Source organism: Staurois parvus, unplaced genomic scaffold (assembly GCF_062004578.1).
Source record: "Staurois parvus isolate SC_StPar_1 unplaced genomic scaffold, SC_StPar_1.0 ptg000468l, whole genome shotgun sequence".
NCBI classification, from domain to species: domain Eukaryota; kingdom Metazoa; phylum Chordata; class Amphibia; order Anura; family Ranidae; genus Staurois; species Staurois parvus.
In genome coordinates, this window is record NW_028318264.1 from 2665640 (window position 1) to 2679233 (window position 13594).

Consider the following 13594-nt stretch of genomic DNA (forward strand, 5'->3'; position numbering starts at 1 on the left):
GAGCAGGATGATTGGGGCCTGATGTGTATGAGAGGGAAGCGGTGTAGTGCTGGGAGGCCCCCTGTGCTTACTGACAGCCGCAGCCTGGACTCTGCACCCAGGAGCCATCAGAAGAGAGCCGAACCTAGGAGGAGGGTGTGTCATAGAGGTGATGAGAGGAGGAGGGGGGCGGACAATGATCGGGGTGAGGGGAGCAAATGCTGATTGATCACGTTGGACGCCGCCACATCATGAATGATCCTTCAGCTGAGGGTATGGGCAGCAGAGGGGGAGGAAGATAGGACAGAGGAAGATGCCATGTGTCTGGGGCCGGAGTAGCAAATGAGCTGCCGCTCCTTCCAGTGTTCCTCTCAGACTCAGTCCCTTACTGTAAGTTGACTAGTGGCTGCTGATCACTGTGGAGTTTTGTAACTCTCTGTCTGATTGGTTAATACATTTCATTTCTATTTGCTTAATATATATTTTGTCTTTAATATTGGTGCTGGTGGCATCTTATGGTACTTATTTTTGCAAATAAAATTTTTTTCAGCTGTTTCATATTTTGTTGATTAATATTTTCTACTGCCTAGGGCACAAAACAGTCTAGCATCATCCCAGGAAGTATCTGAACAGGTAGGAATTATAACTAGTCATAACTACTTGTTGTCATCATGGACACAACCTGACCTTTGCGATCAATGCAGCAGATTTAGGCATCATATGTAACAACACAACAATAAGGAAATGCTCAATAGTGTAGCTTTTGCAAAACAGAAAGTCTACAGGAGAGCAGACTGGGTGTCAGTTTTCCCTTTTCATGCAGAAAGCTAGGGAAAATACAATGATTTTAGGAAGCATGGTCTTAATACTAAGAATAATTAAGCAGGAACAGTTTCCCACATTAAATAGTATAATCAAAATTGGCAATGGAGATTAAAATGGACTGTATGATTTTCCTATCAAATATTATCTAAATTTATAATTACCAAAGGATAGTAAGAGAACATATTGATCTGGGGAATGTAGACAACGATCCTAGGGATTTTCTTCTTTGTTGGTCATAAGCATTTTCTAAATTTTATTAGCCACCATCTATTAATATCTAAAGGCTATGTTCTTTTTCACTGTTTTGCTACTTAGTGTGCAGATCAAATTTACTTGCTTCATACTTGTTCCAGATTAGTGATATATGGTAGTGAGCACCAGAGTGTAGGAAGGATGAGAGTACCACAACTGTTTGAATAGTTCACTAGATGTTTTTGTTCAATACAGAAAAGCCAATGCATTTTGGGGGGCTCAGCAATCCCCCTTCAACAGAGCTGAGAGCATAAAATATACAGATGAAATGGGATTGTTGAGCTCCTAAAACACATACATTTGGAGATCTCTGGTGATAATCCCACTGTTGGAGAGCATCCTCTAGGGACCCAATCTTTGCCCATGGCTCATATAACATATTTAAGTTTGGTGCTCCTATACTACACACTTACAAATAAGTCAGCAATAGTAGCTTTCATATTTCAGTCTTGGCAGCTTCCGTTATGTAAAACGGGTTGTATGGCCCAACTTTACGGTTAAATCTTCAGCCAGTCTTTTAAATCGTTGATCTGCTCTAAGTTTCAGGAGTTGGACTTTAAGCTGCTGACGCGCTGGTATTACACTCTGGCTGTTTGCTCATTGTAGTGATCGATGCTGGCGGTGTGGGGAAGATTCTGGTTCCTTGCTCGACATTGGTCCTGTCCTCATTTACAGGGATTTTGGGATGGCGTACACCATATCGCTCAAAAGTTTACTGATCATGTACTTGTCAGGGATCCAGCTTTTTATCTTTTGCATCATCACAGTTTTCTGGAAAGGTCCTACAGGCGCTCTATTCTACCTCTGTTGTTGACTGCAGACTGAAGAGCTGCATCCCTATGTTTTGGAAACAGACGCAATCCCCGACTATTTCGGTATAGCTGCGGAAAGTGGCAGAAATTAATGCCGTGGAGGATATGGTGGCAACGGACAGGGGCGATTGTCAACGCTTCCTTAAGTAATGGTATAATTGGCACGAGTTCGTATACTCTGAGGAATATGTTTCCCTAGTTGTTTGATTATTTGGGGTTCTGCACTTGGTCCTGAGAAGCTATGGGTCTGGCCCAGGAGGGGATGGTGTTGTATATATTCCCCCTTCTGTGCCCTGTCCTTGTCTCTTCTTGTCTTTCTCCTTATCTATCTATTTTTTCCTTTGTTCTTCTTTCCCTTTGTGGATTTTCTGATTGTAGACTTTTGCCCCTTTTGTGGCCTCTCTTCTAAAATGGAAAAATGTGCGGTGCAGCTGGAGGCACAGGTACCCTTCTGATCTAGAGTTAAGTGTCCTTAAATATTTTGTTCATCTTTTATGTGTTTTCTTATGCCTTGAGTGATTACGCTTGAGAGTACAATGGTCATTTAGAATCTGATCTACGTCTTATTTGTCTTTGATCTATGATGACTTACTGCTGATATTTGTTGTAATATGTTTCTGTGTGCTGTATATTATTATTATTATACAGTATTTATAAAGCGCCAATAGTTCGCTCAGCGCTGTACATTACAAAGGGGACAAAACATATGACAGAACAATACCAATACAATGCAAAACATGAGGGGATTGAGGGCCCTGCTCTTTCGAGCTTACAATCTAGGAGGGAGGGGATGGTGGCACAGGAGGAGATAGCTGTGGGGGATGGAGTGGTAGGAAGAGTGGAGGAGGTCGGCAAGTTAGCAGGGGGTGGGGTAGGCTTCCCTGAAGAGATGGGTTTTCAGGGTGCGCCTAAAGGAGAGGAGAGTAGGTGATAATCTGATGGGTTGGGGCAGGGAGTTCCAGAGGATGGGTGACACCCTGGAGAAGTCCTGGAGGCGGGCATGGGAGGAGGAGACCAGGGAACTAGAGAGAAGGAGGTCTTGTGAGGAGCGGAGTGTGTGTGCTGGGCGGTATTGGATATTAGGTCAGTGATGTAGTTCGGGGCAGTATGGTGGACAGCTTTGTAGGTCAGCGTTAGGATTTTGAATTTGATCCGTTGCGCAATCGGAAGCCAGTGGAGGGATTGGCAGAGGGGGGTGGCGGATACGGTTACGCTTGTTCTGATATCAAAAGCTGCAACTAAATAAAGAATTTATAAAAAATCTTCAGCCAGTGTCTTACTATGTATGGTCAACTTATGACAGGACATGACATACAATTCAGTGAATGATAAGTGCTGTTGAGCAAAGAATAACACTGAATTTGTTAGGTACACACAGTGATGGCTGCCATCATGTGTACCAACCAAATGTTCATGAATACACACCATATTATCTTCATTAGCACTAGGGATATGGCCTCACTAAATCCTATACACACAATTTACCAAGTCAGTTGGTTTACAGAGAATTAATAATGTTCATGAATACAATATTATTTTATGTGATGCAGTCGATTTACAAACAGCTTTTTGAACACGTGCCAACCAAAATGCAGAAACCATTTTCATACTGTTTATAAAATACACAGTGTCTTACCTCTCTGATTTCTTTAATTTTAGACCCCCCTTTTCCTATAAGAGATCCGCACTGGCTTGCAGGCACAACTAGCCGTAGAGTTACAGGTGGTTTGCTTGTTACTGTGCTGTTTGTCATGGAAGCATTGATATCCTGTAAAACATTGAAAACATATTATAAATATATTATTTATATTTTATACAGCAGTTTGACAGTGAAATATAATATCCCTCTTCTTCAAGATACATTTTAATGGGGTGATTTAATAAAGAATGCAAGGTTTACACTAGCTCATCCAAAGAGGAAGTGTCAATAAAATGTTGCAGTCTTACAACATCCCAACTGAATAGGGTAATGCTTTATGACAGCTTGTGAGAGCCTTGGGTGGCACACTAAGGTCTTATTCCTTTATATTACAATGAAGTGAGAACAGGTTTGCTGGGCTGATAAAACATTTCTCTCTAATTTTTAAAGTATGCTCAAAGGAAAACTGGGGTCAATTTTATAGCTCAAATATGTTTTAATCTAATGTTTAATAATTGTTTCAATGTGAAAAGTATATTTTCACCACTAACAGCTAAACAGAATACCATGGGAGAGCAGGAAAAGCAAGTGTGCTGTTGTAGATGGGGCAATAAAAGAACCACTTCCGTATCAGGCCAATTCTGTCAGTTCTCTCAAATTTGTAAAAAAATCAGTGTTTTTTTGCTAGAAAAATACTTAGAACCCCCAAACATTATATTTTTTTGTAGCAGAGGCCCTATAGAATAAAATAGCAGTCACTGCATGGTATTTGCAACAGTGATTTTTTTTAGCACAGTGGCTAAGTGGTTAGCACTTCCTCCTGGCAGTACTAGTGTTATTGGTTTGAATCCCAGCCAAGGCACCACCTGCCTGGAGTTTGCATGTTCTCCCTGTGCCTGTGTGGGATTCCTCCGGGTACTCCAGCTTCCTCCCACACTCAAGAGACATGCTGGTAGGTTAACCGAATCCTGTCTAAATTGGCCCTAGTATGTGTATGTATGAATGTGAGTTAGGCACCTTAGATTGTATGCCCCTTGAGGGTTAGGGACTGATGTAAATGTACAATATATATATGTAAAGTGCTGCGTAAATTGACGGCGCTATATAAGTACCTATAATAATAAGTACCTATAATAATTAAAAAAAAACCCAAAACATAATATATAACTAATTTTTTTGTAAAATATTAAAGGTGATGTTACGTCGAGTAAATAGATATCCAACATGTCATGCATGCTTTAAAATTGCGCATGCTCATGGAATGGCACCAAACTATGGTACTTCAAAATCTTCAAAAATTTCTACAGGGTACCAGTTTAGAGTTACAGAGAAGATCTAGCTCTAGAATTATTGCTGGTCACGGCGATACCTCACATGTGTAGTTGGAACACCGTTTCCATATATGGGTGTGACCTACCTATGCATTGACCACTTCGGGGCACAGGGGGGGCAGGGGTGATTTACATTTTTTAAAATTTATTATATTACTTTTTTAATATTTCCACTGTCCCTTTAAACAAATTTTTTGATCACTTTTATTCCTATCACAAGGATTGTAAACATCCCTTGTGACAGAGATAAGCAGGCACAGGTCCCTGCTTATGGAGAGATATGGAGAGATCTGGGGTCAATAATACCCCACATCTCTCCTTCACAATGTAAAGCATTAGATTAAAAAAAAAACATTGATATAATGTTTTAAAAAAATGGCCTTGTTTACATTAGGCTGGAACTGACATTGCTCCGGTCCTCCTAGGCCATAGAGATGAGTGGAGGCCATTCTTTCCTTTTCTTAAATCTATATCCAGCTGCTGCAATCATTAGATTGGTTCTTGGGCTCATGATCATCCAGGTAAGCCCGAGAACCATAGGAGGCCAATTAGCTGCTAGGATCACTTTTAGCAAAAAAGGAATCGCAGCTGAAAAAAAAAAAATACTGGGGTTATGGCACATTGCTGCAGCCATAACCCCTGAATTGCACTCCCAACTGAGGACATATTTTGACTATAGCCCGGTTGGGAAGTGGTTAAAGCAGTTGCTTTGCCTTGCATGGACAACGTAACATTGGTTTGATTAAAGCCTGCCATTACAAAAGCCACTACAGCTAACGAAAATTTTAGAGGTCTAAAAGTAGTGTAATTTCACAAATTCATATTTACAAATAAAAAGTACTAACAATATAATTGACACCACTGCTTTCCCATTTTATCCTTCTGTAATATATGCATGGAGACAATAGCATCTTTTCGCAGTGTTCCATAAAATGCCTTGTTTTGACTAGATTAAAACACCACGGGAAAAACAAGACTGAACTGTATTATTTCACTTGTTTAAATAATAAAAATGACACCTGTTGAGAAATGAGTTTAGGGATTAGCATAAATCCATCAATAATTTAGAAAACCCAGACACTCCACAATTGGCAGTTGTCCTTTCCTTAACCTTATAAATACAGTATTTCAGCAATATATATTTTCTCTTTTTTCAGTCCTGTGCTGTATTTGGCTGGCATTCACTTAAAGACAGTGGTGCTATAGTAGAATAATGTCTTATTTATTTTTGATTTTATTTATTACAAGTATTTATATAGCGCCGTCAATTTACGCAGCGCTTTACACACACACACACACATTATATAAATATATATATATATATATATATATATAAAGAGCAGGGCCCTCGAACCCCTCGTGTATTGTATTGTTACTGTCTTGTCTCATGTTCTGTCCCCCTTGCTACTGTACAGCGCTGAGCATACCCTTTGGTGCTATATAAATACTGTATAATAATAATAATAATTATATATATATAAATATATATATATATATACTATTCACATCAAGGGGCGTACAATCGAAAGTCCATAACTTACATTCATTTCATACATACACATACTAGGGCCAATCTAGACAGGATCCAGTTAACCTACCAGCTAGTCTTTGGAGTATGGGAGGAATATCCAGAGGAAACCCACGCAGGCACAGGGAGAACATGCAAACTCCAGGCAGGTGATGCCGTGTCTTAAACAGGAACTTCAGCTAAAACACTTATTAGTTACATACAAAACTGGAAATCACTATGGTTGATAACATTTTTTGATGTAAGCACTGAATAATTGATCCAGACTGTACTTGAGGCCTCAACTTGCCCCTGGTATTTGAAGGTCAAAGGTCGGAACTATTGCCAACTAAAGAATACACAGTGTGGAACTTAGCACTATGAAAGCCTGGGGCCTAAAGTGTATGTATAGTCCAAACCTTTTGGGAAGGGTCAAAACACCTGTCAGGTTTTTATTGCTACCAGTATCCATACTTAACCCACTAGTTGTCACTCAAATAGGAATAGAGGGAAAATTCTCTGAAGACACCTGTTGAGGTAACACCTGTCTAATGCTGGCCTTACATCTGTAGAATGTTGATAAAATAAGAAAGTATAAAAACTGACCAGAGCATTTAATGGGCTTCATGAACGCCACTAATTTTGAATGACTTTTCATTTGAGTACCATGTCAATGTCTTGATTTTCATAGAAAGATTTTGGTGTGTGCAGAAATAATGTAATGTTATATGTTTGGTAGGAAGAAAATTCAACTATTAGTAATTTGTTCTCTCCCTTTAGATTCAACAAAAATTCTCCATTGTTGCCCTTCAATTTTTTAAATCTCTCTGGTCAAAACTAATTGTGGAATTGTCCCCTTTAACTCTAAGATAACGAATGTTCTGAGCATGGCAATTTTCTAACAAAGTTCTACAGGTGTGAGGCCAGCTTAAAGTGATTCTAAAGGCTTTATTTTATGCTTAGATAACAAGCATGTTAGGCTACGTTCACACTAGTGTTGTGTGCAGGCGGCAGAGAGGCGTTTGGGAAGCGTTTTTACCGCTTCCCAAACGCCTCTGCCAATTCTGCACATTACAGCACATGGTGCTGTTCTAACGGGAGCGTTTGCATCGTGTTGCGTCGCGGCAAAACGGACACCTCTGGTCGAGTCAGGAGGCGTTGAAGCCTCCTATTCTCGTCTATGGTGCCGCTCCGCAAACGCCGGACAGGTGTTTGCGGTGCAGTTGCGACGCGGTTGCGGGGCGTTTGCGGAACGGTAACACCAATCAAACTGCATTATAGGCGTTTGTGGGGCGTTATTAACACTCGGCAAACGCCTAGCAACCGCCGCTAAACCGCGCATGCGGCGTTTGCGGAGCGTTAAAAAACGCTCCGCAAACGCCGGACCAACGCTTGCCAAATGCTATAGGGGTGTTTGGCAAGCGTTGGTAAAACAGCAAAGTGTAAACGAGCCCTTATACTTACTTTCTTTGTGCAATGGTTTTGCACAGAGAAGCCCCGATCCTCCTCTTCTTGGGTCCCCCGCTGGAACTAGTTGCTCCTACCCCCCCACCAGTGTCCCCATAGCAAACTGCTTGCTATGGGGGCACTCATGCATGCTCCCTGACACCTCGAGCATGGTTCGGCCCTGTCCCCTACTCCCTCCTCACTGGCTGTGATTGAAAGCAATGGGAATCAATGAGGCGGAGAGAGAGCCGCTGCTCTTTTGCACACCGCTGGATCGAGATTGAGCTCAGGGGAAAGAGAGGGCTGTGAGAGGAGCTGCATGAAGGTTTTTTTTTACCTTAAAGCATTAAGGTAACAAACCTTCAGCCTTTAGAACCATGGAATTCCTTTGACATTTGAGAGACTCTCACACCCTGTTACATCTTAGTTGGACATAGACAGCAAAAAATAAAGTGACTGTCGCTTAAAATAGAAGGAAAGGCTAAAATAAAACAGCTATAATTAAAATGTTGCTCCTTGTTTTTTTGCATTCTGCATACTATTTGTAAAAAATATCAGGTTTTAATCATCTTTACAGTGGTCACATGATCGGGAGCAATGGATGCGATGAGTGATGCCATGGGTCTGTGTGATTTAGCCCTGTGGTCAAGCCACTGATTTAGTAACTAAATAATGTAAAGTGCACTACCAATGGCTTGCTAAATGCACAAAGAGATCTGGGATCCTCAGATTTGTCAGGATCTCAGGGATGGCTGAATGATGTCATGGCCATTTATGTGGATGGTGCAGAAGCTGTTGTTCTGCAGTTAATTTTTTACTGCTGCTATTTATTGTTAGGCAACCATTTTAACCACTTGCCCTCCTGAGGATTTACCCACCTTCCCAAGCAGACCATTTTTTGCATTATAGAGCTGCATTACTTTAACTGACAATTGCACAGTCACGCACCGCTGCACCCAAATGAAATTTACATCCTTTTTTCATGCCTTTTCTAAAACAAATTCTCAATACGTGTAAATTAATTGGTTTATGTGAAAGCTATAGCATTTACAAATGGCAGTATATATACTGGAATTTTAAATTTTTTTTACTAGTAATGGTGGCGATAAGTGCCTTATAGCTTGACTGCAGGACTGCGGTAGGCATTCTGACACTGGGGGAAACTGACATCCACAGTGACACCAATACAGTGATCAGTGCTAAAAAAAAGCACTGACACTGTACTAATGGCACTGGGCAGGAAGGAGTTAACATGAGGGGTGATCAAAGGGTTAACTGTGTGCTGGGAATGTTTTACTGAGGGGGCAGTGTGTTGGTGCTTCACTGTAAGCACACTGCTCTTGATGGCTGTGCTGTGCCTGAGCCGACAAGGAGGAGGACTGTTAGTAAACAAAGTAGCCCTCCTCCCCATTGGAGATCCTCGGTAATCACTGGGTGTAGGTGTGTAATCACCGGCCGGGACCCGGTGATTGACAGCCGCGGCCAAGAATGGAGGCGCAGGTAGGGAGCGTGCGCCCTATCCGGAAACACAAAATCACATGTATATATACGTGATTTTGCACACCCCTGCCGCCCTGTAGCAGTATATCTGCTATAGGTCGGTCAGGATGTGGTTAAATGGTGGAGGGGCTAAAGATAAGAGTTAGAAGAATTTACGGCAAAGTCCACTTTAAACACCATTTGAGAAGGGAAAGAAAAAACAGCAAAGGATGAGTGTTAATATTCACACGTTCTACTACCCATTCCTCTAAACTTTATTTTGTTCCAAGAGCTTTGACCTCCAGCAGAAAATTGACATTCAACATTTTTCCAAGAATGTATCTGAAGATTCTGACGGAGGCCACAGCTCTTAAATAGAGGGCAAATTGGAGCAAGGGGCAGCAGTACAAGTGAGTATAGCCACAAGTAAGGTCAATTCCCAATGCTTTGAAAATGTTATCTTTCAATAAATAATATTAAGCATCTGTTTCTAGAATTGTTGTGAAGATGAAGATATGATCTTCACAGTACTGTGCCACTACAGGGGTTTCAGTAGCTGGCACTACAAAAGCTTGGAGGTACACAAGGGAGCTGACTCTTGGCATATGAGCTTGGTGGAACGTGGAGCTTAAATGTATCCAAAAATATAAACAGGTTAATTAGTTACAAACACATATAAGCTTTCTGACCTCAAGTTGTTTTTGTAAAAGCAGGATGGAATGTGTAAATATGCTTCAATGCTGATGTATGGCGTGAAGTGTGGAATGTCATTTCATTTGGTACTAAGAAAAGAGTGACATGAGGTCAAAGCCTAGAAACAAACTTCTTCCCGACAGCAAAGGGAGTATAATGTTCAGATGTGGGCTTCTAATTATAGCAGGAAGATAATAGCAATTCATAAGTGTGAGGGGAAGGTAAAGACACCCGGCTTTGCAGCTGAAGCTATGACATGCATCTGTGAAAACATATCCCCAAATGTAGACATAATAATATGCTGCACTATGGGACAGTAAGCACTATGGACAGTATGACATAGGAGGGCACAGAACACTTTTTTCTATGTCTGTTATTACCATGAAAGAGACTGATAATCTGAATTATATCTATTGCCTGTTAAAACCTGTTGACCAACTTATTACAATGGTTTCACATACGTTTATCTGCAGATTTCAACACTCCTGTTAGCCAGGAATGTTGCCCATCATAACGGGCCAATAGCAAAGTGAAGAAGGTCAGCTCTTGACATTACTTAAAAACATGAAAATTTGCAAGGGACCATGGTGTGGGATTCCCGGTTAAGTTCCTTTATGCAAATATGTTTATTGTTGTTTTGTATGCAAATGTTCAAAGAATACCATTTAATTTAGTAACAATTAGACATCCACACTCCGGACATTTTTATTTCATCATTTTGGATGCATTAGTTCATTGAAGAATTTTGTTTGGTCATATGGGGTATGTTTACCTGATTAATTTTTGTTTTGTATCGTCGGCATTCATTTCATATATTTGTTGGGCTGGGTGGATTAAAAAAATGTAGTAGATTTTCTTGGAAGATTGCTCCACCTCCGCAACATCTCCAAGATACGCACATTCCTCACCCCAGACACCACCAAACAACTCGTTCACTCCCTCATCATCTCACGCCTGGACTATTGCAATTCCCTTTTCACTGCCTACGCAAACGAACGCTATCCCCACTCCAGTCGATCCTAAACTCAGCAGCTAGACTCATCCACCTCACCAACCGCTCCACATCTGCCTCCCCCCTCTGCCAATCCCTTCATTGGCTCCTGATTGCCCAACGCATCAAATTCAAACTGCTAACTCTGACAATGCTGCCCTAAACGACATAACTGACCTGATACCCAAATACTACCCTACCTGTGCCCTCCGCTCCTCACAGGACCTCCTACTCTCTAGCTCCCTGGTCTCCTCCTCCCATGCCCGATTGCAGGACTTCTCTAGGACTTCCCCCATCCTCTGGAACTCCCTACCCCAAACCATAAGACTGTCGCCTACCCTCCTCATCTTCAGGCGCACCCTGAAAACCCTCCTCTTCAGGGATGCCGACCCCAACCTCACCTAACACCCGACCTCACTTAACAACTAACCTCCTCCACTCCTCCCGCCACTCCATCTCCTACAGCCATCTCCTCCTGTGCCACCTTCCCCTCCCTCCTAGATTGTAAGCTCAAAAGAGCAGGGCCTTCGAACCCCTTGTGTATTGTATTGTTACTGTCTTGTCTCATGTTCTGTCCCCCTTGCTATTGTACAGCGCTGAGCATACCCTTTGGCGCTATATAAATACTGTATAATAATAATAAATAATAATAATATTTGATATATTATCAAATCAAACAGATTCAGATTGTAAGGATTCAATATTTTCTGACGCTAGTCCAACCCACCAAAAGAAATGGCATGAGCTGATTGGACAATATCAACTGGCATCATGTGAATCCGAATTACCAAATGGAACAAAATTTGGATCCATTCATTATCTGAATCTGAATTATCGAACAAATTCAAAAATGTAATTAATTTCCTCATGGGTCTGAACTACTACCGCATCATGTGACATAATCTGATTGAAACAAATGCATTTGTTAATTTCGTTATAACTTTATTTCAGATTTGTTGAGATTCATTACATTGTCCATTCAAAGATTTGCATACATTAGAATCTCTGAAAATGAAATTCTCTTCCGAAAAATGAATCTAACGAAACCAAACACACATGTCTAGTAACAATGCTGTATCATTTTTTGATTTCCACGGGATAGTTTTTAGTCTGAAAACTAAAGATACAAAACATCATATATTTTAGTTTATGTAGGAATGTCTAATGGTTTGTCAGCTTCTGGTATGATACATGTGTTTATTTATTGGTAAATTTGTATTACCAAGACTAGTCTCTGATTTTAAAATAATACATGTCCAATCATTAAGAATATGTAGTCTTCCCTGGAAGAACAGATCTCTGAATAGAGGATACTGGATTAAGTAAAAGCATGTGCAAGAAAGTCAATCACAGTGAGTAGAAAATGTAAATTTGTGCTCCTCTCCAAATTATTTGGAAGAATACAGTAATAGCTAAGTATCCACTGAAACAGTGAAAAGAGGTAATTTTGTCCTCCCCAAAAAAGGTGCATGGGGGATAATAGATTGGTTGGAAGCATTTTTTGTGGTTACTCTATCTTTAGAAAAATATCCATGGTCATCTTCCAGCTGTGACCATTCATTTGGTTTTCATGTTAAGGATTTGTGAAGGCAACATGCTCCTTGAGGTAAGATATAAAGAAAACTTGACAGACCTTAAGGTATAATTATTAATGAATCAAGATGGAGTATTTTTTACTATCTTTATCAAAAATAATTTTTGATATTTTTGACATTAAATTTTAGTTTGCAGATGTGATGCTGATAAATATTCCTAGGGAGAAGGGTAGTAATGAGATCAGGTTTACTATAAAAATGTTTTTCTTTATAGCTTTACTATCTATATTGAACTACATAAAATTCCTATGGACATCTTCACTCCATGATTATTTAGCCAGTAGCTTGATTATCACATATGTTAACAATAGGAGCAGAAGAAATGAAACAAGGAACTTTACAATCCTGGTTCTTAACACGTGACATTAATTATTTCTATTTGAAATTAATAATGGCTTTAATTGGATGTCCCCTTTAAATATTCTCCATAAAGTAAAAAAATAGCTGTATGTACTATATATTAATGAAAAAAGCTAGCAAGCCTCCATAATTATCAGACCATAATATTTTAGGTCTGAATACTTCCACTCATTCATTCCATCCTAAAGTAAAAATGTAATACAAATGTAACTATAATGTCTATATAAAGCTCCAACCACATACAAGGTGACTTAAATACTTCCACATAGTCATCCAGTATGGGGATGGAGTGTCATAAAATTCAGAAGGATATTTAACAAACATTGAATCCCTGTGTTTTTCAAGGCCAAAAACACACAATGACAGAAGCATGTACACCCAAAAGACAACACCAATCAAAAGCAAGGTAACTTAGTATATTCAATACAGTGTAGTGTGGAAAGCAAAGAACTGAACATTGGGGAGACAACAATCTCTCAACAAATGGATGGCCCAATATAGGAGGGTAATCTTTGCAGGTCAGAACTCTTCCCACACTTTACAGAAAGGGACTTTCTTTTACAGTGAGGTACACATTTTGAACTGAAAAGAAAACTGGTTTCCATGGGACATAAAAAAGAATATACAAAAGAATAACCTCTGAACAGTGATGGGAGCCTAGGACACCCAAATATAATGCTGTTTT

The 13594-nt window shown here is 40.2% G+C and overlaps 1 protein-coding gene across 11 annotated transcripts in view; it reads right to left on the bottom strand.

The window, feature by feature from the left end:
* The window catches only part of LOC149452722 (poly(rC)-binding protein 3-like), a 1138846-nt gene that overhangs the window by 52373 nt on the left and 1072879 nt on the right, over window positions 1–13594 (bottom strand). For all 11 annotated transcript variants that reach the window (XM_089689053.1, XM_089689056.1, XM_089689055.1 and 8 more), the window contains one exon: window positions 3505–3636. In XM_089689053.1, coding sequence (XP_089545179.1) covers window positions 3505–3636 — 132 coding nt within the window. The remainder of the gene's footprint in view (window positions 1–3504; window positions 3637–13594) is intronic.